General features: G+C 36.9%; 1 protein-coding gene across 1 annotated transcript; it reads right to left on the bottom strand.

Annotated features, from left to right (window-relative positions):
* Nucleotides 1-13,601: 13,601 nt before the first annotated feature.
* LOC113276649 (cation/H(+) antiporter 28-like) lies at nucleotides 13,602-17,406 on the bottom strand. Its single transcript, XM_026526275.1, has 4 exons — nucleotides 17,026-17,406; nucleotides 15,826-16,842; nucleotides 15,099-15,722; nucleotides 13,602-14,952 (listed from the first exon to the last, which is right to left on the bottom strand). Exons 1-4 carry the CDS (start codon nucleotides 17,200-17,202, stop codon nucleotides 14,335-14,337), a joined length of 2,436 nt encoding a protein of 811 aa, XP_026382060.1. The 5' UTR covers nucleotides 17,203-17,406; the 3' UTR covers nucleotides 13,602-14,334.
* Nucleotides 17,407-27,365: the final 9,959 nt, after the last annotated feature.

The raw sequence follows: 27,365 nt of genomic DNA, 5'->3' as shown, positions 1-27,365 counted from the left end.
GGGAGGTAAGACTCTATCCACCCACGAATCCCCTGTCATTGGGTTTTATTTTGTGTGACAACTCACACCCCTGCAATAGAATGCCGAACTGGTATTACAATAGCCAATACAATGAATATCCGACTGAGTTTCAAAACGGACGTTACTACTTTGACCATAGTGTGAATAGTGTTTGGGAACATCAGCCTTTTGAAGGTTATGGTCCATGCCATGGTGAGCCCAATTACTATCCATACGCCCACCGGTCGTATGATTCTTCTCTACTAGAGTCCGCATGTAAGTTAGCTGAGTCGACAAAAAAGTTACTTGAGTCGACACGTAGTTTAGCTGAGATGAATAACTTAGTTATGAATAAAAGCAACGCAACGTGTGAACCTTCTTTCCTAGATAAAATCAGGAAGTCATGTGAGTCGACTCAGAAAATGTTGTTAGAGGCCCAAGAAAGAACTGCTCAAGATAGTCTTAATTTCCAATATAGTGTTTCTAATAGTACCCTTGAAAATGAGGATAGTTATTTGCATAATCAAGATGACGAGGATATAATTGGTAACACTACTTGTTGTTTAGATGAGGTTCAACCATTTTCATGTTATTATAATGATTATGATGAGGATAGTGTTGATGAAGAATTTGAAATAAATAGACATAGTGATCAGGAATTTGCTACTCCAACTGAGTTTAATAATAATATTATTTCTAGTTCAAATCCAAATAATTTTAATAATTATTCACCTATTCAAAAGGACGAGGATTTTACTAGAGATACCCCCGTTTTAGACGATGTAATATTTCCTTTTGATTACGAAGCTATTAATGGTTTAGAGGAACGAGTATATTTTGAGTCTAGCGATTTAGAAATAATAGACTTAGAAAAAGAAAATGAACTCGTCGAGATGAGTGAGGATGTACCTGACTTTGAAGAATCAATTGACCATTTTCATGAATTAGATGACCTTGAAACTAGGGAAGTTGTGACTAGTCTTTCTAGAGACACTGAAAACTCTAAGTTTGGGGGTGATTATCATTATCCATGTGATTTAACTCTTAGAAAGGTCCCTCACTTGGGACTTGACATATGTTCCTCAACCATTTTACAAGATTATCTTCATACACGTTTTCCTGAACCTAGTGATGTCCACAAGAAATTTCAGTTATTAGAAACCCATCCTCTGGTTGATGTGGTTTACCCAGGCTATGATACCCAGATTGACTTTGTTTTCCCACCAAATATTTTTCTTCCAAATGTGGGAATGTTTGATTTTCAAAAGTGTCGAATATTAAGTTTTGAGACTAAACCTAATTACTTTAGGAGATTAGGGTCGACATACTTGTTTAAGGAAGATCACCACTCTCATTGTGGTCAGCTGTGTAAGTCAAATCTGATTGACTTAGAGGATCCTCAATTATTTAGGTTATTATTATGTGCTTCTAAGTTTTTATTTGAGTTTTTCCAGACTCTAGAACCTGAACATTTGGATTTAACCTATGAGGAAATGCAACCCATGAAAATATTTTATTTGGACCCAGTTATAGATCCTGAACCTGAACCACAACTAGATGTAGTTGTCTTAAACTGAAAACTAGACAAGTGTATGATTTATTTGTTAATTTTCTTGGCATGTTGCAGGTTCCTTTTATTTGTGATAGCTTTATTTGGTTTTGCTGAACCGCAAATATTTCGGCTATTATTTTATGATTTTATGAGGTGACTAATCCTTTCTTAGTCTGGCTGAAGACTTTAAACTTAGCACTTCTTGGGAGGTAACCCAATACTCATGCAACACGGTAATATCTTTCCTTAACTCTTTTGCTTCAAATGGTAACAATTTATCCTTGTTCATGCTTTTAATTTTATCTTTAGAACATTGAGGACAATGTTAGATTTAAGTTTGGGGGTATGGGAGAAACTTTTTAGTTGCATAATTAAACTCCAGAGCCTAGAAATTTATGCTTATTAAGGATGACACTAACCAGTCTAAGTGGATGGAAGCATTTTGGTTGTAGGAGTTGAGGGACCAATCTGATTAGATGGAAACATCTAAAGAGTCTATTCATAAAAGCACAGAGCTCATGTGTTAGAAATAACATGGTAGTTTCGCCATATCTCATTGAGTCCTTTTCACTTCTATTTTTATTTTATTTTTTTCTTTTAAAAATATGTTTCTCTAAGTAATTAGGTGGGGCTCACGATTCAAGTTGTTACCATTGTTAGGGTGAAATGGAGTGATTGAGATAGCCAATAATAAAATTAAAAAAAAAAAAAATTTGAGACCAGACCAACTGGAATAAATTCAATAAAATCGACCATTGGAACCCTTGTATATGTCAGTTGTGTTGACCTAGAGTTAGGATTATTGACCACTGGTACCCTTGTATATGCCAGTGTGTTGATATTAGTCAGACCGGTATCTAAGTCCATTAGGGTAGGTTCATTATGGTAGTGGCCTTCATACAGATATGAGAAACACCGTTCACCTTAGTCAACATCAAAACCATCTATGTTTTTCTATATCCATCTTCTTAATCTATCCATGTGATTTGTTTGATTCTGAGTTTGGATGCGACTATCTGAGTGGAGCTCTGTCACTTTATATGAATTTTAGTATGCTTGAGTACGAACTCGTGTACAACAATTGGAATTTCGCATCAGAGTACTTCCTCCTGTAGTCAATAAGTATGCCAACCAATGAGATTCTTTAGTGCCTTCCAAGGTTCTGTGTAGATAGCTAGGGTATGGAGTATAAAGGTTTTGTGGGTATACCTCTGGTAAGCCCTCCAGAGACAACACTCTGACACTAGTGCCACCTAGGGGTTTAAAGGCTTGTTGCATACGCTAAATGCAACCGACGATGCCTGCGACAGTGAGTTAGGATTTTATTTTCTAGATTTGATTTGCTCGAGAACTAGCAAATAATAAGTTTGGGGGTATTTGATAGACGCATTTATGTGTTTATTTTGGTCTCAATTATGTGTATTGTTAGTGCTCGATTTTGTATTTATTTGATTATTTTATGTCTTTGTAGGTATTTTGAAGAAATAAACATTTTTGGAAAATTCGGCTCGAAAAGTTGCTAAAGGAACCTCCGGAGAACACCTGCTATTCGGACCCCCATTTTAGATAAGGGGTAACTTGTTGATAAGGGGAACCTCACCGTTATTTGCGCCTCAGACCTGTTATTTACACCCACGGCTAAGGGCACCCTACTCTGGATAGGGGACTACCTTTCTTCACGGCTTAAAGGACAAGATTTTGGCGAGAAATTGAGTTAGAAAAGTTTAGTCGCAGCAAACTTCCCTGGATCCGTTTCTGTTGAATATTTGTCGGATTTTCTTGTTGAATTAGGTTCGTATAGGCCTGTTAATCTCAAACAAGGATGGTATGTGATTCATAGTTGGAAAACAAGCAAGTTTCCATGGTTATCTCGTTAAATCAGGGAGGTATTTGTTCTCGGATTTTTATTTCATTCTTGGAGAATACTTCCCATATTATTTGTTCCTCTATCTATGGAAAGAATTTAGATGAGCACAGAATACGCGTAGGGTGAAGAAAAAGAGAGTTACGTGGGTTTTGGATTAAAACAAGGCTTGGAGAGTATCACGGGATTTTGGTTGAATACATGGAAGTTACCGGTTGGAGATAAGGGAATATTGGTAGTTGTTTGATTCGATATTACCCTTGAGAGAGTCTGGGACGTTGGATTATACTTGGAAAAGACGCGTGAAAAGCAAAACAGGGAGTGTTTGAACCCGCGTATGAGGATATGGAAAGAATAGATAAAACCTGTAACTTTGGCAAAAAGAAAAAGGATATTTCTTGGAGATTAAATCGACTTGTGGGTGTATAAAAGGGTTATGAGAGTCCGAGAAAGTGGTGTCTAGAGTTTGGGGATCGGAGGAGGGCTAGAGAAGAAGAAATCAGAGTTTTATCAAACTCTGTTTGCTGCTGTTGCACAGCTCAAGAACACGAAGAACATACAACGCACGAAAAACAGTCGCAGAACAGTGTCGTTGTTCAACAGCAGAAGAGAAGTAACGTTTATATACAGCAGTTAATCATTGTTCCTCTTTGTACCAGAGATCTGTAACACTTTTACGCTGTTGCAAATCAGCTGCTTTACACCTTTCACTCTTTTAATCAACTTTTGAGCAACAAACATGTATTTTGAGCAAGTGGTTAATATGAGGAGCTAAACCCCAACACTGGGATGACGGAGAAATACATGTTTCATGCGTGTGGTAATTATATTTAATTCTTTTTATGAATTTTTGCATTAATTTAATCGTTTTATGATTTTCTTAATTAGTTGTGAAGTCGTATGATGATGTATGCTTGGTCTAAGTGTTTTTGATCCATCATGCTAGTGATTTACAGTTAATCTTTTTAAAATCTACCCTGGCAAAGAATTAGAGTCAATAAACTAGAGCTATAATTGTCTAAGAATTCATTGTTGAACCACATGATATAAGGTTTGGTGGAATCCTGAGTCTCAGTAATCTCTCGACATTGTGACAAACCTTGTGTATATATATTCTTTATTTTTATTGTTTTCTATTTTTAAATCTGAAATCAGTCTCAACAAGTCCGAGAAACGAACACTTTACTTACCACTATAAAATTACATCAAAGGGGTTTCTATAAAAATTTCCTAATTATCTCGCACTAACCCATCATCTCCATCTCTCCATAACCCACGACTTCCACTACTTACGAGATTGGTATTGTGTATCTTAAACTACTATAAACAGGTGGCTAAACCTATTCAGAAAACAAAACAAGCTTTCATGTCCAAAATCTCTGTATTCTTCATAGTTTTCAATACCCAACACACATAATTCAATACCATTGCCAATTTCTCAAACTTTCCTGCTTCCCTCCCCTAAGATCAACCCATCTTCCTCTCCACCGTGACCGAAGCAGGACGGAACGGCTGCTATCGTGGTTTAGGCTTGTCCTGTTCGATTTTGATTTTCGAACCTAAACAAAAATTACCACATTGGTGTATTTTTTTTACCTGGAAGTAATTTTTAGGTACTAACATATATTTATTTAGAGTGATGTGCTAGAAGAGAAGGTTTTATAGAATTTCTAGTAAACGAGATAGTCATTTTTATCTTTTTTCATATCAGTTGTTTGAGTATTTCTATATCCGGCATAAGAAGTATAATCCTCAATAGGAGAAACATCAAGAGTAACTTATTGATTAGCTCCACTATTAGCATACCAAAGATTATCCCTAAAAATGCTTGCAGCAGCCTATGTAGCATACAAATTCTATGACACATTTCCACCTTGACGGTGAAAATTTAATCGATTTGTACATTTTGAAGTCTAAGATGACCAACTTTACCGCAAATTTAACTAGGAAACATGTCACCAGTGGCAGTGAATGAAGATGGAGAATATGTAGGTAAAGATTGTAGGCAACCACCTCTAATATTGGGATTTACATGTTTTCCTTATGGAATTTAGACTTTGACCACCTTGAATCATAGGTGGGGATATTTAAATCTTGAACAAAAAAATGTGTGCAAAGTTGATAAATAAATGCTTTATTTTGTTAATCAGCAACCACATAACTAGCTAGATATAATATTGATTTCGAAGCAACTGATTATTAATACACAAGTAACAGGTGGATTTCATATTCGAACCGAATTTGCAAAAGAATCATAAACAACATTAATCTAGAGAAACTAGTAAATACAACTAAATTATCATTAAAAACACAACTAGCAACATCTATAGCATCAAAGACCTTATTAATCTTAGTTCATTTATTGGTAACAAAAGCATTACCTAATTCAAATAGATAGAAGCTTGGTACAAAGTTGAATAATATGGTCGGTGGAAACCTGAGATAATCAAGCTTCAATATTCTTCCAAAGATTAAAGGATGTAAATGCACCAATCAGACAAGGAATGACGACATCGAATATGTTAGAGTTAAGTAGTGAAATGATGATAACATATTTATCTTGCCAGACTGTATATGATTGTTGGTTTGGTTTGGCCTTGAAGTAAATTGAACAGGAAATTCTTTAGATCGGTCGATGTAGCCAATAAATCAAAACTTCATTATCAAGGCAAGAACCAAAGATTTCCATTTGAGATAGTTTTCTTCTTTTAACTACGATGGAATGATATTATTCTAGATGATTAAGAGGAGTACAATAATTAGATCGAGTATCCCTAGTAAATGATTGAAGACGAGTTCGAAGAACAGAAAGAGATAAGAAGTTCTCAACAACAAATAAATAACAATGAAGAATCAAAAAGCTAATGAAACAACGATGAAGAGAAAAATCTGAAAACTCAAACGAAGAAAAAAAACCTCTATTAATGAAGAAGTAAATCTTGGATAAGCATTTATAGAATTTACAAATAAAGAGTACTTTCAGATGGGGGAAAAATAGTGAGAAACAAAATGGAAAAAAGACAAACGATCCAGTCAGAGATATATATTGTGTTAACAGAAATAAAACTATAGGGAGTGTAACATAAGTGTAAGAATTAATCATTTGTATGAAACTCATTTTCCTTGGCAGCTTGGCTAAGTATCTGTTTTTTTGGTTTGCCAATCTTTATGAACTCACTCACTTATTAAATGTTATTATACAAAATACGTAATTTCCCTTTAGAGCATGTTCCACAAGAAGCTTAATTAGATTACAAATGCAGTCATCGATTCATTCAACTCACAGCAAACCATCAGATGGTCTGATGGTTCTCAAGCTTCCTCCTATAGAGGGGGTTGGGGATCTATTAGATATTCGGGTGGGATCCGAATATGGTCGCCTATATTGTATGTGGAAAGTCCGGTAGGGTTCCATATTCCTTTAGCAAGCATCTCTAGCATGTGTGTAGAGTGCAAGTGATTGGACCGATATCACACAAAAGGTTTTACCATTAGAAAAGTGGTAACTCTAACCCTAAGGAGAGTTACCATCAGGAGAAAAGGTTTCAAGTTCTTAGCATGTGAATCAAGTTCGTACTCATCCTTGGAGATTGAAGCGCCTGCTGATCGTCGCGTTGAAACGTTGTTGATGCTGCTTCTTGTTCTTGCTAATCGGAGCCCAAGTTCGAGGTACGAACCGATACCCGCTTCCGCTTTAATAATATAAACTCTGACATTGGTATCATGATCTATTGGTTTGATGTGTTTTTCGTGCTTGAAACTACATGCTTTGTGTGCTTGAAAGTTGTTGATAACATGATAGTGTCATGATTAGGGTTCTTGTTGTTGTTTTTTTAGCTAAAAAAAACCATTAATGGATGTATAAATATTTTGAATCTTTATAAGGGTATTTTATTTTGAAATACTTAATTGGGTATGTTCATTATTGATTAAAATGATCTCCTGGAAAGTTTTGTATCGTTTGAAAGTGTGGTTTGAGAGATATAGAAAAACCCTAGTTTTATATCATGTTTGTGAGAAGTGGTTTGGTGATTGTTTTGATGTACATATTTCGATCCATGTTAATTAAAATTAATGTAAATAGATAGTTATCTCTGATACCTTTCATTTGACATATTATTTGCTTGAATCAGAGCTTGTATGAGTGAGATATCATCTCCCGAAGTTGGCCATGCGCGTCTGTACGCTGCTGAAAATTTAGAGAAGATGATGAACAGTAATCGAGTCAACCCAATCCAGATCAGAGATTCAACTCGCGGTCCAGAACGTCGGGTCAGCTTGTTTTCCAGACCGGCGGTTCATCCTGTGGTTCGATTCAGGTTATTTGTTCTCATTTGTTTCTCTATTTGTGGTTGTCGAATCAACTCTAATTTTCGTACCCTAAGGTTTTTCGATGCTTCGAATCCAATAAAACTGTTTTCAGAACCTAATTAGATTCGCATGATAGAGTTTCTTTCAAATTATGTGGTTAATCGCTTTATCCATGATGACATGTGAATAGTTCTATGTTGTGATTGTCTAATTTCTTTTATATACAACATGTATGGTGCTGGATTGAATTCATAATCTTATTAAATTGTATGTCTAGATAATATGTTGATTGATTATATAATCATCTTGGTTTGATAACATGTTTGATTGAATTATTATCTTGATTGAATAACATGTTAAAACAATTGAGTGGGAGGTTATTTGGTTGAGTTTGTTTAATTCCCAAAAACCATTAGCTTGCGCATATATTAAATAGATGTAGAAAAAATTACTTGTGGCGCGAGAGATGATTAGGAGTTTAACGATTTTTCGATCTTGCAACTTGTAATGTTTTTTTGCTATTTATTTAGATTAATGTTGCAAAGTTATATTTTGAATATGTGTATGGTGGTATAAGTTTAATATCCTTTTTTATTTTTCGAATGCTATGTTAGACTAAATGGCTTCCAAGAACATCATTGCTGATTTGAACAAGGGAGAAAAACTTGATGGCGACAACTATAACATCTGGCACCGAAAGATTGTTTTTCTCTTGCATGATGATGGGCTGCAGGAAATAAATAAGCATGTGATGCCTCGGCCTGAGGAGGGTATGATGGCTCAACACCGCCGCAATCTCGAGGCTTACCAGGAATTGATTAAGAATGATCACCGTGCTCGTCATATGATCCTGAGATCAATGCACAATGATCTCATTGGCGAGTTTGAGAACCAGCAGTTTTCTCATGACATGATAGAGGCAGTCAGGCATAAATTTGGAGTTACCTTTGTGGCTAAGTTGTGCGCTTTAACTATGAAGTTTGACATTTGTCAAAAGAAGTCGAATGTTACAATGAAGCAACATTTGAGGACAATGTCGTCAATGATATGCGAACTTGAGGCTGCAGGTCATCACTTCACAGATGAACAACAGGTACAAGCTGTTATTCGTTCGTTACCTAACTCTTGGGATCAAATGAAGCAAAACATGACACATAATGACAACGTACGCACTTTTGGGGATATTTCTCGTCATGTGGAACTAGAAGTCGAGCGCTTGGAAGCTGCTAAGACTGACAGTTCTGTTTTCGCTGCTGAATATGTTTCTCTTAAGACCAATGGGTCTAAGCGCAAAAGGGGTAAGGGTTCTTCTGCTAAGAATCCTCGTGATGGATCTGGGCCATCCACTACCAACGCTCCTAAGCGCAAAATAGGCAAGCATGCTGGTAAGAAAGACAAAGCAGAGATGACATGCTTTAACTGTGATAAGAAAGGACACTTTTCTCGCGAATGCACTGAGCCAAAGAAGGTAGTTTCTGAACCTCTTCCTCGCTTTGTTTCTAGTCAAGCATTAGTTGCTCATTCTCCTCATTTTCTGGGTTGTAGATTCGGGAGCAACCGACCATGTAGCGAGGGACCGAGATGGGTTCCTAGATTATCGTCGAGTTCCCGAGAGCATGAGAGTTTATATGGGGAACACAACTAGCATAGAATTACTTGGCATTGGACCCTTCATGCTAAATCTGCGACAAGAACGCACTTTAATCCTCCACGGTGTACTTTATGCTCCAGATATTCGACAAAATTTAGTTTCAGTTAATGTTATGTTGCATCTAGGCTTTAGTTTTCTTTTTGAGGGTAACTCTGTTTAAATTTGCTTGGCAACTGAGTTTTATGGTTTTGGTTTTATGTCGGATGGTTTTATGGTTTTGGATATTGACAATTCTAGTTCTTATGATGCTAATAAATCTATTTCATTAGTTATGTGTTCCTCAGATGTCAATAATGATTCTGTCTGGCATGTTAGATTAGGTCATATCGGGAAATAAAGGATGACTAGGTTAGCTCGAGAAGTCTTTTTAGGCCCCATCGCTAAAGTCTCCTTGCCTACCTGTGAACATTGTCTTGCAGGTAAAGCCATAAGAAAACAGTTTGGGACTGCCAAAAGAGCCTCTGAACCTTTGCAGTTAATTCATTCTGATATATGTGGCCCAATGAACGTTAAGGCAAGACATGGAGCCTCTTATTTCATCACTTTCATGGATAACTTAACGCGATATGCTCATATTTACTTGATATCCCACAAGTCAGAAGCATTGGACTGCTTTAGACGCTATGTATGCGAAGTGGAAAATCAACTAAATAAGAGCATTAAGGCTCTAAAAACTGATCGTGGCCACGAGTATCTATCTGACCTATTCAAAGGGTATTGTGAGGAAAAAGGGATCCTGAGACAATTGACTATTCCTGGTACTCCGCAACAAAATGGTGAAGCAGGGAGAAGGAATTGTACTTTGTTAGACATGGTTAGGTCAATGATGGTGCAAGCTCATCTTCCTATTTCTTTTTGGGGAGATGCGTTACTGACTGCTGCCTATGTCCTTAATTGTTTCTTTCGAAGTCAGTGCCTTCCACCCCATATGAATTGTGGACCGGCAGAAAACCTGAATTGGGTAATTTGCGACCATGGGGTTCAGCTGCTTATGTATACAATAGTTCTCATCGGTATGGGAAGTTGTGCCCTCGAGCGAAAAAGTGTATCTTTATCAGATATTATGATCACTTAAAAGGCCATGTGTTCATTGGTGAGAATCCTGATGGAAGTGTAACTGAGATTGAGTCACGTGATGCAGATTTCCTAGAACAGGATTTTCTTAGAAGGAACGAGTTAGGGGGAGAAGATCTTAGCCCCTTTGAGGTGGGAGAGTCAATGGAAGACGCACCAATTCGTCTAGTTGAGAATAGCGAAGAAATTCCTAGTTCTCCTAGGGAAAGTGGGATTGTTCCACCTGATAAAAGATTGGCTCCATTAAATCAGGATCCCCAATATCGGAGAAGGGAATGTGGAAAAGTCCCTCGTCATCATTTTCAGATTGAGAGGTAAAGTTTCATGGTTTGTTCACATGATGACGCAGAGCCTAAGAATTTCAAAGAGGCTATGTCATCTCCTAAAAGGGAAAAATGGATTATTGCTCAGAAAGAAGAGATAAAATCAATGAGGATAAATGGTCTGTGGCAATACGTTGACCTCCCAGAAGGGCGCAAGGCTATTGAAAACAAATGGGTTTTCAAAGTCAAACGCAATGCGGATGGTTTAGATGAAAGATATAGGGCTCGCCTTGTGGCGAAAGTCTACACCCAATAGGAGGGTGTTGACTACGAGAAAACTTTCTACCTTGTGGTGAGAATTGCCTTGATACGCCTTATGCTATCTACTGTCATACATATGGATTTGGAACTTCATCAAATGGATGTTAAAACTGCATTTCTCAATGGAGAACTAGATGAGGAAATTTACATGGAGCAACCAGATGGCTTCGTGATTAAAGGTCAAGAGCGCAAAGTTTGCAAGATCCAAAAATCTATTTATGGACTAAAACAATCATCTAGACAATGGTATTTAAAATTTGATCGAGACATTGTTTCCAATGGGTTTATGATGAAGGAAGACCATCGTGTGTACGTTAAACGGTCTGATAAAGTTTACTTATCTTGTCCTTATATGTTGATGATATACTTATAGCTGGAAGTAACATGGAAATTATTGTCGGCACAAAAGAATGGTTGTCCTACACTTTTGAGATGAAGGACATGGGAAAAGCAAGCTATGTGCTCGGGATTAAGATCCTTAGAGATCGTTCAAAGAGACTTTTGGGTATATGTCACAAGAGACATATATTAAAAAGGTTCTTGAGCGATTTCACATGAAAGATTGCAAGCTCGTAGACACTCCAGTTGCTAAAGGTCAGAACTTAAGCCTTGAGATGTGCCCTAATACCCCTGAAGAGAAAGACAGGATGTCGCGGGTACCCTATTCCAACGCAATTGGGAGCCTGGTGTATGCTATGATGTGTACTCGTCCTGACATAGGCTATGATATTGGATTAGTTAGTCGGTACCAGTCGAATCCTGGTTTTGAGCACTGGCAAGCAGTCAAGAGGATACTAAGGTATGTCAAAGGGACGAGCAACCTCATGCTATGATGCAAGGGTCCAGATCTCGTCTTAGTGGTTATTGTGATGCTAACTGGAATGGAGAAATGGGAGATAAAAAATGTACATCAGGGTATGCTTCTTGCTAAATGGCGAATCCATCACATGGAGTAGTAAGAAACAGTTAATTGTCGTTATGTCTTCAAAGAAATCTGAGTTTGTAGATTGTCAACTCGCAGTACAAGAATCTAATTGGTTAAGGAGGTTCTTTGAGAGTTTTGAATTTGTCACTCACGCTACTGATGCGGCGAAAATTCACATTAATAGCACATCAATGATTGCTTATGCAAAAGACCCAAAGTACCATGGAAAAACTAAGCACATTGATAGGAGGTGTTGCTTTATTAGAGCTGCTCTTGCAAAGAAAGAAATAGTTTTGGAGTACATGCCTACAGAATTGATGATAGTTGATCCCCTTACTAAACCTATACCAAGAGATGCTTTCTTGTCTCATGTTAGGGCATTAGGTTTACGTAGGTGGTAATGGATGTCTCTTTATTTTTATTTTTTCTAAGACATGATGATCGTAGATGCATATGTTTTATGGATATTTATTAATAATCAATACAATTTGATAATGGATCATTGTTGTGATTAATTATTTACTTATGGGCATGGATATACACGCTGACATTGGTGCATAGAGAATGCATTATGTCAAAACTTGATTGATATGTCACTAGGTATGAACTGGCTTACTCACATAAGCAGTCACCTTTTGGCGATAAAGAGAGCTAGCAAAGATGAGATGATGCATCGCCTTGGAAATACCAAGATGAGATCTATATAGTGAAGATCGATAATGAATATACCTACTGTTCATCATACCTTAAAGGATAGCCAAATGAGAAATCTCTTTCACAGCGCTTGTTGAAAGCGAGCAGTTAAGTTCGGATTAGGCGCAAGAATTGCGACTAAGTCAAGATTTGTAGAGTGTAAGAGTTTGTGACATATACTTGTATAGACAAGTAAAACTCCACTCTAGAGCATATTTATTTATGCGTGCTTGCGACCACTACGGAGGTGCGAAAATGGTTTCCTGATTTTCTCACCATGTGAGTCTGTATGATAATTAGATTATACACAGGTATCCTTATGACTTTTGACTTTGTTATTCAGTAAAGATTCGATGATTGCTACTTTAGTATGTGTCCTATGGCCATGGATGATCCGGCTTAAAAGGTACATATCTGGGAAAGCAGTTGATTCTGAAACTTCATGACAATAGGGCGAGAGGAAGGTCATCAAACCCATGAATGTTTTATATTCACAGTCGACAACTTAAGTTTCCTTCCTGGATTTGCAACACAAGTGTGAATGTATTTACAAGAAGCTAGCATGAGGGTTAGACTAGCTCTACGAGGGATCAGGGTAGTCTAGACCAATGAGATTTTGATGGACCTAGGATACCATGAGATACAAACAATTTTTTTAGGGTTGATGTCTCTATCCTGACTCATATTGAGCTGCTAGTATGGAGCTCCCAAAATGCAGGTACCTTGACGGTCACACAGGCTATTTACTAATATGAACTTTTTCTTTCTTCTGGTACAATCCACACACACTTTGTGCGAGTGGGAGATGTTAGATATTCGGGTTGGGTCTGAATATGGTTGCCCATATTGTATGTGGCAATTCCGGTAGGGTTCCATATTCCTTTAGGGTTTGGACCCTATATAAGCATCTCTAGCATGTGTGTAGAATGCAAGTGATTCCACCGATATCACACAAAATGTTTTAGCATTAGAAAAGTGATAACTCTAACCCTAAGGAGAGTTACCATCAGGATAAAAAGTTTCAAGTTCTTAGCATGTGAATCAAGTTCGTGCTCATCCTTGGAGATTGAAGTGCCTGCTGATCGTCATGTTGAAACGTTGTTGCTGCTGCTGCTTCTTGTTCTTGCTAATCGGAGCTCAAGTTCAAGGTACGAACCAATACCCGCTTCCGTTGTAATAGTATAAACTCTGACAGGATCAAACTCCCGCAATAATATAAATCCTAAGCTAATGAACCTACATGTAGTTCTAGGGACCAGTGTTCTATCTTATAAAAGAAATACCTAGGTATAGTTCCAGGAGCCTCTATTCTATCTTATTAAAAAAAATCGTTCAACTCATAATTCATGATCATTGACAGACACATTTTCGGCAATAATGATACACCTACCGGGATTTTATCCCGTGGATATCACCGAAAGAGACATAGAGCTGGGACCCGGATGCCATACACCAATCCCGATGGTAGAGGGCATTGCCCAACTGCCGCACGATATCTTCCCGGGATTTACCCCGGGATTTTTGGGCGTCAACATAGCATTGTTGGGTGACACTTCATTTGTGAATCTACAGCTAAAACTTGGATGTACAATGAACAATTTCTTTACACTACTAGTCCTACTCTAATTTCTATTCTCAAGGTTGTTATAGTCACTATAGAACGGAAAAATCACATAACAACTATACTGGAAGAATTTTGTATTCATCTTTTTTAACTTCTTCTCGAAAATGTTGCTGGATGATTAACACCGAGGCTGTGGTAGAAAAATCCGAATCAGCAAGGATTTCTCCGATGGGTCCTAGATCAGGACATTCTTCTGAATCGCCTATCCCGGCATCCAAAAATGAATTTACCCTGCCTCCTCGTCCTCCCCGGCCCGCAATGAAAAGGGCATGTTGTTCTTCCAATGACTTCAATACAGAAACTATCTCTTTGCCACTTGCAACATGTTTTTCCAAGTATCCAACCTTTCTCAGTGCCACTTGATTCTCATAAAAGTTAGCGAAATATTCATTATCGAGACTCAGTTCTAGTTCCTCCAGCGCCCTTGCGTGATTTGACATTGTCCTCTTTGCTCTACTTGCTGCTTTTTCTTCGTCTTGTAAGAAACGTACGGCTGTGAGGTCGACTCCAGAATGTTGTGTTATTCGAGTAGCGTAGGCTAATGCTTCTCTATCGTCCTTCCCTCCTATGAAAAGAACTGCCACTTGAAGTTTCATACATGACTCTTCTGCTAGTGCCTTTCCAAAACCACGATCCAGCAGTACCGCTACCGAGCAGGGAGGATGTCGAAACACCTACCGCGTACAGCATACATTTAGTTGAAATGTCGATATAAATAGTTTCACGTGCATATACTCCAACATTTACACAACTGCTGTTAGTAGTACGTACAACATGTATTGTCAAGGTTGTTAAGCAAAGACGACGGAGAATTGTGTACCTTACGGTTTACATGTCTGAATCCGTGGTGAATGTTACCCATCTTTCCGTCTTTTCTCTGATTCCTATGGTACGGCAAGATGATTAAAGAAGCTTGAACTGCCTCGGCGAGATTGTATATGTCTTGGTGCATGTTAGAAAATTTTGAGATTGCTAGTAACCGGTGTACGTTAACACCCCCACCGCTCTTTTGGACGTACGTTAGAATCATATTCGTTATTTGGTCTCGCATGTTCACAACAGATTCATCGGCCATTGTCACGTTAGCATCAGCTGCTGCTGCTGATGAGGGACAGTCATCTTCTTGGTAATCAGGTATAAACACCGCCGACTGCTTGTCGTTCATCTCGATCAAATCAGTTAAATACACCGAAATGCAAGGTGAACCACTACCTCGAGAAATCTCCATGAGATTTATCGTGGTTGGCACATTCTGATGTCCATGGATACCAACCAACATACGAAGTTCAGAATTCGAGTCAAACCATTGGAGTGCCATCAACGGGTGTGTAGGTTCCATCTGTGCCATTTGGATGACGAATTTCATGATATAAGGAATCACTGAAATGGAGAGTACAGCATGTAATAGGAACACGAGGAAGCTGCCAGCGCCCATGAATTCGTTCTGAAGACAGTTTGACAGACAAGTAGGAAACACATTACAAGGAATGATCAGAAGAAAATGGTAATTTGGCACTCGCAATTATATATACCCAAATGTATGTTACCTCGACGGCGAACGTGGCAATGAAAATATGAAATGGACCCTTGACGTTCAGAAACAATCCTATTGCGACTGCGATAGGCCAATGAAATCCCAAAATAACACCAGAAATTAGAGCTCCTAAAATTTTCCCACTCAGTATAATTACGTAAAGGAAGAACAACTTGACGAATATGTACTTGTAAGACTCTGATTTCAAATCCTTGTATGATCTAATATTTGTACCTATCCAACAGAAGTAGATTGGGAAAAAAAACAATCTCAAAAGCTGATTAAGTGTACGGAGCAAAACGTATGTTAGTCTTCCTTTTCTAGGAAAACATAATCCAATCACGAAAGACGTCATAGCTTGACTGAAGCCTAAAATTGCAGGTAGAAACAAGCACATTGATGACATGCTACCTACAAGCAGAATCACATCAATGCCTCTCATTGGTTTTCCTTTTGGGTTATTTTTCTGCATCCAGTTTGCGAGCAATGGTAGCATTTTATATAGGCAATAGAGAACCAGGACGGTGGAAACAAAACTTACAGAAGCTCCTATTATTGCCGGCTTCTTGTTATCAATTTCATTGTTCCGGAAAAACGAAATAATACCGAGAAGAATCATAGTGGTTAACTCAGTATAGATTCCGGCACCAGTAACTAGTTTTCCGATATCCGATCTAGAGAAATTTGCTTCAGTAAATAGTTGTGTTAACACTGGAGAAGAAGTACCTGCCACGGTTAATGACAAGGCCAATATGAATCCGAAACTCGCAGTATCCTTCATGTCATGGTCAAATCCAAAATGTATAAGTGGTACAGCTGTAGTAGCAGCGACGAGGACAGTTGATAAAATCCCAGTGTAAGCTACTATGGCTTCAGGTGGGGTATGTCCAAGTAGCGTTACATCAAAATTTATCCCTAAAACTAAAGCATAACAACTCATTCCAATTTCTGAAATTGCCGCGAATGTGTGACTTGAAAACAAGTTAAGATACTCAACCATGAACCCTACATTTCCCAAAAAAAGTCCTACCTGCATATACCCATATATATGGAGAAATTAGTTTATGGAAGCGGTATTTCTTCATCTGTTTACAGTTAAACGTGCATTGTGCACGATCCAAGTATGTGCATGACCAAACCATTGGATATTCAAATTTGGTTTTACACATTTGATTCATTGGATTATTAAAAAAAAAAAAGAAAAAAAACATACCATGATTTCAAGGACGATTGGAGGTTGTTTTGTAAGGCGAAAGAAAGGACGGATTAGTTGGAAGAGCAAGGAGAAGGATATAAGAACGAAGGAAAAACCAGCAACTAATGTATTCCCGTTAGCTAATCTACACAATGTTTCAGCTGAAATTGAATCTGGTAGTTTCAGCATATCCATGGCGTCAAATCTTATTAGTTATGTTTGCAATTGATCCAGTTTCAGATTCCAACAATGCTATTCTTCTTGTTCTCTTTGATTCTTCAACCAACTGACAAAACTTCGTTTAAATCAATATTGATTCAATTTCTTGTGATTTCAAAACTGAGGATTTTACTTTGTTTTGTTTTGTTTTGTTTTGTTTGCATGGTTCCATTTTTTCTGCCTTTTCTTGTATGGATAATGGCTGAGAGTGTTTCTAGCATTCAGGGGGCTTATATGATTAATGGGGTAGATGGTGCAAAAGCAGCTCCACTTTTCCAGCCTCAAGATAAATAATTAACTGGATTTGTGCCCGATGCCTAACTTTTCTCAATGATTTTTTTTCCAATAATTGTCTATATGTTTTTTTCTCTTTTCTTTTTAAACCAATCTATATGTTTTTGTTATACTGTCCAAATAATCATTTTTTCTTTCTGAAAAAATTGATATTATCCGTATTTTTTTTTGTCCTACCCTCTAACCATGTTTTTTATCTTTTTTTTTGCCTTAACAAAGTGACGTTGATTATTGATAATTGTCGGGATCTATTTGTATACCAAAACCAAAATCAAAACTCTTTTCCAGTACCAAGTATCAGGTCGAGCAGGGATATTGTCTCGTAAAGACCGTATCCCCAAGGATGCGACGAAGTTTTTACACCGGTTGTCTGTTGGCCGAGACGCAACTTACCCGAAGGTAAGAGTAATCCTTAACACCTTTCGTGTCTTGTTCGTTTTCGGCACAGGAGGTAGTGTCCCATCACTTCCATGGGATTACGCATTCGCGACCATGTAGGTGATGAGGCCATGTACTCCATGTCCCGGCTGCAGGGCTACGGGGTGATTATTCCCCTTCACGATCCTGCGAGCTGCAGAGCTACTGAGGGATGTCTCCTTTCACAATTCTTCCATGACGGTTTACTTGTTCGCGGTTTGCACAGTCCTACTAAGAGAGAAAGCTTGAAACGAATAATCAAAGGTATAGAAGGTAAAGAAGGGTCCAGTCACGTACCTCATGTACATACCTCTTTTACGTGGATCGCTGCCCTCCACGCTGCTCTGTCGAGCGCCAACTCTCTCTCTCCAAGCCTCGATCCTTCATGTCTCATTTTATACATTCATCCCAAGTTAATTTCGGCCGTCCTCGTTTCTTCATTCTGCATTCGGCTTGTCCGATGCGTCCTAAACGTATCGGGGCCTCAGCCGGTCCTTTGTTATGATAAAATGGTATTTGTATACCCTCAAATCAAATTATTTATGAAAAGGCGAGGGTACCCAAATATACCTCAAGCTAAAACTTTTCCTACCTATAAGTCCTTTCTCCGAAAGTGATTGTCTATGGACTGAGTCGAGACAATACAACTAACCGGTTCATACTTGGTATGATCGTCTATGGATACGAGATCGAGACAATACACCAACGAAGTATGTTTACTTGATATAAAGGTTCGGACTTAACCAAACACAATAGGATTGTTTATCAAGTAAATAGGAATTAACTTTTGTGTAATTTACTTTAATTATAATAAAACAATTATAATGCGGAAAATAAAAGTAAATGACACATCAAGATATTGTTGACGAGGAAAACTGCAAATGCAAAAAAATTCCGGGACCTAGTACAGAATTGAACTCTCAGGATTAAGCCGCTACACAAAATAACACTAACTTCGTATAGTTGAGACCAAGTAACTAACCCTATAGTTCACCTAGTTCCGTCTGTATTCTCACGCCTCCAACTTATAAATAAGTCACGTACTTGGATCAATCCCTTTGGTTCGTATTCCAAACAGTAAAGGAACAGGAAATATGTTTGGTATCAACTCTATTCAACCAAGTGATATGAGTCGGACAAAGGCTCTTCCGTTTATCTCAACATAAACTCCCTTGTCAGGTCTAGATCTATCTTATGTTCAATCACCCAAAGGTAATCGATTAATATTAAGCCAACAATACCTTTAATCCGAAGAACCGTGTTGATATCGATCTACTCAATTAATCAATCCAATCTACCACAAGGATAAACCGATTATTAATTGGATCATCTTTTACCGAAACAAGTATTATGCACACCAAAGATTGTAAAACCCAAGTCAGATCGTTAATATCTTCTTTGTCTTCAAATCTTCTTAAATCTTCAATAAAAATCTGCACACAATCACTTGAATCTCTTGTGATCCATCACGCACAGAACGGAGTATGTTAACTATGGATTATCACAAGATCGTCTTTAGACTAACAACAGTCTAAAGATCCCTGTCGAAACTCTGAACTAGTTTGAGTGAGATTCTCAAGAATAAACAAACTAGGTGCAATCATATTTCAACCACCGTTAATCAATCAAATCAATCGAAAACAAAGATAAACCACAATTATCTAGTTTCCCACCAACCGGTCGCGCTAGAGCTTCTCAATCCCAAAGAAGACCTTAAACTGAGCGGCCGTAAGAGATTTCACCTAATTAGATTACTCTCCTCTTCGATAGGCGGCTACACCAGTAACAACAACAAAAGAGTAAATCTGTTGTTACGAAGGATTAGTTTGCTAGAAAGGAAAACTTCATGTATTTATAGATAAGGAAGTTTGGACACCAAGGAATTTTCAAAACCGACAATATTCTCAAAATATTCATTAAAGCACAAATTCGGTTTCCATAATTCCTGAAAATGCTCTGTCCAAAAATAACGATCGAAATCTCTCGGAAAATCTAATTAGTAAATGCGCATTACTAAATCTGTAATTTTCCTAAAAAATGAAATTAATAACCTTAATTAAAATATTCTTAACTTACTTATATTTCGATCCTGGGATTCTCTTCCCTTAGCCGTTAAGGAATATCTTTGAACAATTATAGAAATAAACATTCACAGCACGTGTTCAAAGTTTGTCGACATCTTTACTTTGTAAGTTCTCTTTCACACTTACAACCTTGAAACCTATTTGCCACACTTCCAAACAAGTTTAGAATTGGTTCATCTGACTTTCAAGAACTATGTGATTGATCAAACCAACATTCAATCACAATCATGGGTTTAACGGTTCTACCAAAACAAGTTCGGTTCTACCTCCATGTGAGTACTACGCATAGTCACACTAGCTTCCCAAAGATTCGGTTGACTAGGTACTAGGATCGGTTCCCCACATATATATGGTATCTAACTTATATGTGTTGCACATGTCCATAGAATCGGTTCCCCTTTCTGCTATAAACCTTGATGCACCCCATACGAGGATCGGTTCCCCTTGATGTACTGCATCCCTTACCAGGATCGGTTCCCTTTCCCTTACTAGGATCGGTTCCCTTTCCCTTACTAGGATTGGTTCCCTTTCCCCAAGGTCAGACATAATCCAATCATACTACATGTGATTACTTAAGATTGGTGTTACTAATAAAATTTATACCAATACATAAGTCAGGACTATGTGAATAGTTCTACCAAGAACACAACAAGTTGTGAGCGGTTATACTCTATCACACATATTGGTTGTTCATAAGATATGCAATAAATAACAAAACCAATAACTTATGGCAATTTTCTTTTCGGTTCACAGACAAGTTTATGAACATACTTCCTTAGAACACATGTAAACATTGTTCCCTAGGATGAAATCCTCACCTCATACCCATACATAATCACAATATCATTCAAATAATTATGGCGATGTCTTATCTACAAAGTTTAATGGTTAAGCAATAAACCTCGTATTGTATTCCTTAATACTATGTCTATCTAGAGTTCATATATGCTTCGCAGTTATGTTTTCAATATGCACGACTTGAAATATACGTTAGGGAATGAAACAGTTCAAGTCAAATATTACTAACCTCAAGTGGAAGGATGATTGTTGTGGTTGTAGCTCCTTGCTTCTTCACATCTTCAAGACTTCACAATACTTATAATGTCTCATATCCTAATACTTTCAAGCTAACCTATACGAAGTTTAACTCTAGTACGTAATCAAACGACTCTTAACATGAGTTTTGATTCACTAAAATATGACAACCAAATTTGACATACCAACGCTTGGTGGGTTCAACCGATCAATGCTCTAACAATTTATCTGTCAGATAAAATGGTATTGATTATTGATTGATGTTCGTATCTTTTGTTATGACTTTCGACCAAGTTATTTTTCTTCATTATGATATTACGATAGGATGTGAAAATTGATAATCGATTGATAAAGTGCATAAAGCAGATGGTTGCATGTTTCAATTGATAAAGTTCTTACATGGATTATAAATATATTTTAGGCGTTAGATGGCTCAAAATAAATTTCTGACCGTCGAGTTAAAGTGATCATTACCCGCCATAGGTGAGCATGATCTGGTACGTTTAAATGTATGATGTAAACAAAGTATAATTATTATTTTTAGAGTTGGGTGCTCAAAAGAGAGGGTTAAGGTTAGCGTCCAACGTATGAGATCATATTACTTGCAGTTGGGTGAGTTTTGTATAACATTCGATGTGTGAGATCCAAAGCAAGGGATTAAGGTTACCGTTCTACATATCATACTACTTGGAATTTTTAGTAGAGATAAGATAATTTTATATTACCCCAAAAATAAATACTACTAATTTCAATACCCCTAATCAATAAAAATTGGTGAAACCTCTTACATTCCGACAAGAACATATTAATTAGTGCACATCGGACATAAGATTAAATTATATAAGAGGGTTCTTATATCGTCTATGTTAAAGCACTGCTCAGTCTAACTCAAAATTTTTGCTATCTCAAGCTTGTTGTTATTATTAGATGCACAAAACTACACCTTGATTTTTAGTCTACTAAAGTCGAGTCTTAGACTAGGATTAGAGTATGATAGTTGAGTATCAGAAATCACTGAATGATCCTCGAAGATTGAAGACTAAAGATCAAAAGAAGACATGTGAAGAATTTTATCGACAAAGAGATATGTGAATACTGAACCATCGTATTACTCATGGCATTTATCATTCTTTATCTTATGAGACTATTTGTATAATTTTAGTAGATTTAATATAGCAAATAAGAAACTTTGAGTCAAGCTTGTGGTGATAAATCTCTTGAAACATGATTCACGCAATGGATGTTCATGGACCCTTATCAATCTTGGGTAAGAACAATTATTGTTCATAAGTTATTTTTGTTTCAGGTTGATCATTTAAGAGATATTTCAACTTTGGGTCCCAACTTTGTGACCATAATTGCATTTGGGTCCTAGAAAGTTCTAAATTAGAGTTTGGGTCCCAGGACTTAGGTTGACCGTCTTGACCATCCAAAAAAGGGTTAAATAACTGAAATTGCTAATTTAAATCGAACCTTTGATTTAATTATGAAGCATACCGTCGTCTTCTTCCCCTGTTTTCTTACCTAAATTACTATTACCTCATCATTAAATACTAATACCAATTATCACCATTTGACTAGACTAACTGAATCCATAAGTTAATACAATATGTTTTGAATTAATTAATTTTATCAAATCAACCAATCAAGATACACATAAGCTGTTGCATAGTTTGTATCTAGCAGACCCACATTGAAGTTAAGATTTTTAAAATTTGTCTTCAGAATTTTACAACCCAAGATCTTAGTTTTGATCCGTGAACATCTACTTCCAATATATATCTTAGTATAGAGAGCGAATCAATATGGGTTATCTATCGCTTATCAACTTTTAACATTATTGTAAAATGTTGGTAATGGAATTGATGTCATTATTGTAGCCGGTTAATGGTAGCGATTGATGTGTGATTTAGAGTGTATCTATGATTATAAGTGTTGGGTAGTATTGAATCTTAATTCTCGGCAGGGAAGGGGTAGTAGAGGTTGAAAGCATGCAGGAAATTCATCAGGCCAACACCGATTCATGCTCAGTAATTGTTCGAAAAAAGTCTCAAAATGAAATACTTTATACATCACTAGTCCATACGTCATATTCACCAGATTTTCCATGGATTATAGATGTAATTTTTGGAGTTTTTATAATAAATGAACTGGTCTATGTGGAACATACACTATCTTGAATTGATGGTAATGGTGGTGGTAAATTTGCGTCAGAAAACAAGGGAAGATATGAGGATATAATTAGTAAATAAAGGAAATATTAGGTTACAGTTAGTAATTTCATTCATTTAACCCTCTTTTGGATGGTCAAGATGGTCAACCTAAGTCCTGGGACCCAAACTCTAATTTAAAACTGTCTAGGACCCAAGCAATGATATTAATTTATCATCTATGGTGATTGAGAATGTTTCAAATGTTTAAAGAGAGTTTTTGGAACTATTGAAATTTTGGACACATGGTAGGTATGCTTATATACCTAGTACCCGTACCATGATGGTTTGAGTTCCAGAATGGGTCAGTTTATACATACCTAGTATGCTACACTAAAGTTCCGAGTTCATGAACGGGAGGGAGGTACGAGGATCTGAGTTCGAGAATGAAGTACACATACCCAGTGTGTGTACCCCAACATCCCGAGTTCATGGACTTGTCTATAGGTATTGATACCCTTACACATACCTACCCAATATCGAACAAATGTGTTTGGCATTGCTATAACTCTCTTAAACACTTATAAGACAATTTTGTTCACTAAATCTTTATGTGTTTGTAAATCATGGTTTAAGTCTTGAGTGTTATGCTTATAAATTTGCCAAGAACTATTACTGTACACGGTTCCAGTATTCTGGACCAAAGTGTATATTCATCTATGTAATTTCAAGACGAATTTTTTACATGCTTACATGAATTTATAGTAATAATTTCATCTAAACTGAGAAAGTGTTTGCTTAAATATCAAGTTAGTACCCTGAACCAAAGTGTGTATATATGTATCATGGATTCAGCATTGTTTTTGGGTACTTCCCTGCTTTCTTGGTCATCCAAGAAACAACCAACAATTTCCAGTTTTTCATGCTAGAACTAAACATGCGGAAATTGATCACACTGCATTAGAGAATTAGTTGAAAATGGTTTTCTAAAGCTTACCTTTTTAGGTAGCAGATGTGTTTATAAAAGGTCTTACTCATACTTTGTTTACTTCTTGTATTTCCAAGTTGATGTATATTCTTAAGCATCATCTTGAGGGAGAATGTTAACTAGATCAAACTTTTGTTATAAACTTGATATAATTTGTGTCAGTTATGGTTCAAGAATTTTCATTATACTATGTTCTCCTGTTAATAGCATAATATGAACTTTAGGAACTAATCTCTTGTTCGGGATTTCATTAAATAATTTCTTTGCATCCTCAAATTTTTCAGCCTTGAATAACCCATCAATCATTGAGCTATAAGTCTGAATATTAGCTCTAAGCCCTTTAACTTCTTTCATAACTGGAACAACTTTATATCATCATAAATATGTCCACTCTTGCAAATGTCACTCAGCATCGCATTATATCCATAAACATATATGGAGTTGGAGGCCGATTAACAAGTTTTGTGGTTCTAATTCTTCCTGGGTGGCATAGTCTATCCACTATAGTTGTCTAAATAACCAGTGTTGTTTTCATCTCATTTTATTTCATTTACTTAAATAAGTGCAGAGCATTATCTAGATCATAGTTATTTAACGAAAATAACAGATATCTACATTATTTAACCACAAACTTGTCCCAATGACGTGTTATTTCCCAACTTGCCCATGGACATCACTACCCAAAGGGTTCGACTTTTGAGGCATCCTGAATATAGGATTTTATATGGGTTCATTACGATAGAAGATAATGGGGAATAATTTTGGGGACATTGGTAGATCACTGCTCAGTCGAACTCGCAAGCGTTGCTATCTCAAGCGTGTTTGTCAAGTTTAGTTGCCAAAACTATAAGTCTTAATTTCTAGTCTACTTATAGCTAAGTCTCGGACTAGGATAGAAAGTGTAGTTGAGCTCTAGACTCCACGGCGTTCATCATACAAAGACGAAGAACTACTCAAGAAACTGGTGGAACTTCATTGATTAAAAGGTATGTGGATACTTGAACATATATATCACTCAAAATTATATCTAATCTATCTCCTATCATGAGACAACAGTCGTATTGCTATATAGACTTCGATTATACACATTTGTTATTTCGAGCCGAGTTTATCTCGCTTATCTATTTCTCGAAATATGTGTTGGTAAGCTTTCACTTTGGTCAAGTTCATCTTGCAAGTGACGAAAGTCATGTTGATTATTCAATATCTTGAAAATCGCTTTGATGAAGAATAGTGTGTGAGTAACCTCTATTTAGCATCCTCTAAGAATGTTTCAATGATTGAAATGAGAGTTTAGAATGTATAACCTTGAATGGATATAAACATTGTATGTGAGCGCATACATGTGTAAGTACATAATCCTTGAACCAAAGTATGTGTACTTTGATACTAAGGATAACCGGAACTAAAGTCCGCATACTGTCGGAAGTTTACGTCTCGTGAATTTCTGCTGGAGTTTGTGAACTGAAAACAAACTTAATCCGGGTACTTTAGTATGCGTACCGGTATGCATACTTGAGTGGGTTATTTTCTAAAAACGGTTAATTCATGAACTTAAACTTATATAAACTAAGGAATGCATATTTGCAAACCGTGGCTGTAAAGTCCATGAATCGATTCGAGTGAATCAAAATCATTTTTGCTTCGATTATGTCTTGTATACTTCTATGAGATCTAAGCAGTTGAACAACTCTCTAACTAGTTCTTTTGAGTCATTCGAACTAGTTATGGTGAAGATGAATATGGTTGATATGAAAGTGCTCATATGGATAACCATTTGGTTAACTACTGTTGAACCAACTAGGTGTACACGTTTAGGTACGGTTACACAAACCTGAATGAACGTGCATTTCATTTGTGTGTAACAAGCTAAGTTCGATCTAACGGTTGAAAGATATTAGCTTGAATCTAATCAGGTTTTCATCTAACGGTGAATATTGAATGCTTTGTTACCAAGGTAGCACTGATTGCAAACCCTGATTTGAAGACTATATAAAGGAGAACTCTAGCAACTAGGAAACCTAATCCCCACACCTTATGTGTGATACTAGTTGTATAAGATAGAGTCGATTCTCCTCTAACCTTAGGTTTCTTTCGAGACCCTGTAAGTTAACGACTTGAAGACTTCATTGGGATTGTGAAGCCAGACCCAGTTATTTTCTCTGTAATTGCGTGATCTAATATTGTTGTTCTATCGTCTTTGAGTACAATCGTAATATTGTCTTGAGATTGATTTCTCCGATAGTCATGATAGAAAAGAAGTCACAAACATCTTTGTCTCATCGATTTTGATTCCGCAATATCTTTTTTCACTAGTCGATTAAGATTATTGTGAGGTGATTGATAATTTTAGGATGTTCATCGGGAATATAAGTCCGGGTTATTGATTGGTTCCTGTTCACCTTGATTTATCAAAAGATGGAACAAAACTCGTAGGTATTTCTGTGGGAGACAGGTTTATCTATTCCTGTAGACTTTTCTGTGTGATACATATTTGTTTATTAAATTCTTTGGTTCATAGCAACTCTTAGTTGTGGGCGAGACCAACCAAGGGAATCAAGTGCGTAGTATCATGCTGGGATCAGAGACGTAAGGAGCGCAACTGTACCTTGTGTCAGTGTGAGATTGATTGGGGTTCAACTACAGTCCATACCGAAGTTAGTTTATAGTAGGCTAGTGTCTATAGCGGCTTAATACAATGTGTGTTCAATCTGGACTAGGTCCCGGGGTTTTTCTGCATTTGCGGTTTCCTCGTTAACAAAACTTCTGGTATATGTGTTATTTCTTTTCCGCGTTATATATTTTGTTATATAATTGAAATATCACAGGTTGTGCGTTGAATCGATCAATTTGTAAATCCAACCTTTGGTTGTTGATTGAAATTGACTGATACTTGAACATTGGTCTTTCGTACCGTTCAAGTTATTTTCTAGTGTATTCAATTAGACTCGCAGATTTCCATTTGCTTGAGTAAGTATTGAATCGAGAAATTGAGATATAGCTCTTTGATATACTTTTTATTGAGATTGAGTCTGACTGTCTAGTTGATTCTCTTAAAAGTATATTGGAGTTAGTCCATACAGCTTGCTAAGCGAATTATTGGGTGAGGTTGTTAGACCCCAACTTTTTCAGACATGTATAGTAGAAACTTATAAGCGAGATGTTAGTTAA

This window comes from Papaver somniferum, chromosome 4, assembly GCF_003573695.1.
Source record: "Papaver somniferum cultivar HN1 chromosome 4, ASM357369v1, whole genome shotgun sequence".
NCBI classification, from domain to species: Eukaryota; Viridiplantae; Streptophyta; class Magnoliopsida; order Ranunculales; family Papaveraceae; genus Papaver; species Papaver somniferum.
This window is presented reverse-complemented; position numbering and strand designations above follow the sequence as displayed.

What these genes read in the sequence shown, in the direction of transcription:
- LOC113276649 (XM_026526275.1), bottom strand. Translation starts at nt 17,202, where the DNA reads ATGGATATGCTGAAACTACCAGATTCAATTTCAGCTGAAACATTGTGT. An exon ending in CAATCGTCCTTGAAATCATG is followed by an intron (nt 16,843 to 17,025) that starts GTATGTTTTTTT and finishes GGGTATATGCAG; the next exon opens with GTAGGACTTTTTTTGGGAAA. An exon ending in TCAGACATGTAAACCGTAAG is followed by an intron (nt 14,953 to 15,098) that starts GTACACAATTCT and finishes TGTACGCGGTAG; the next exon opens with GTGTTTCGACATCCTCCCTG.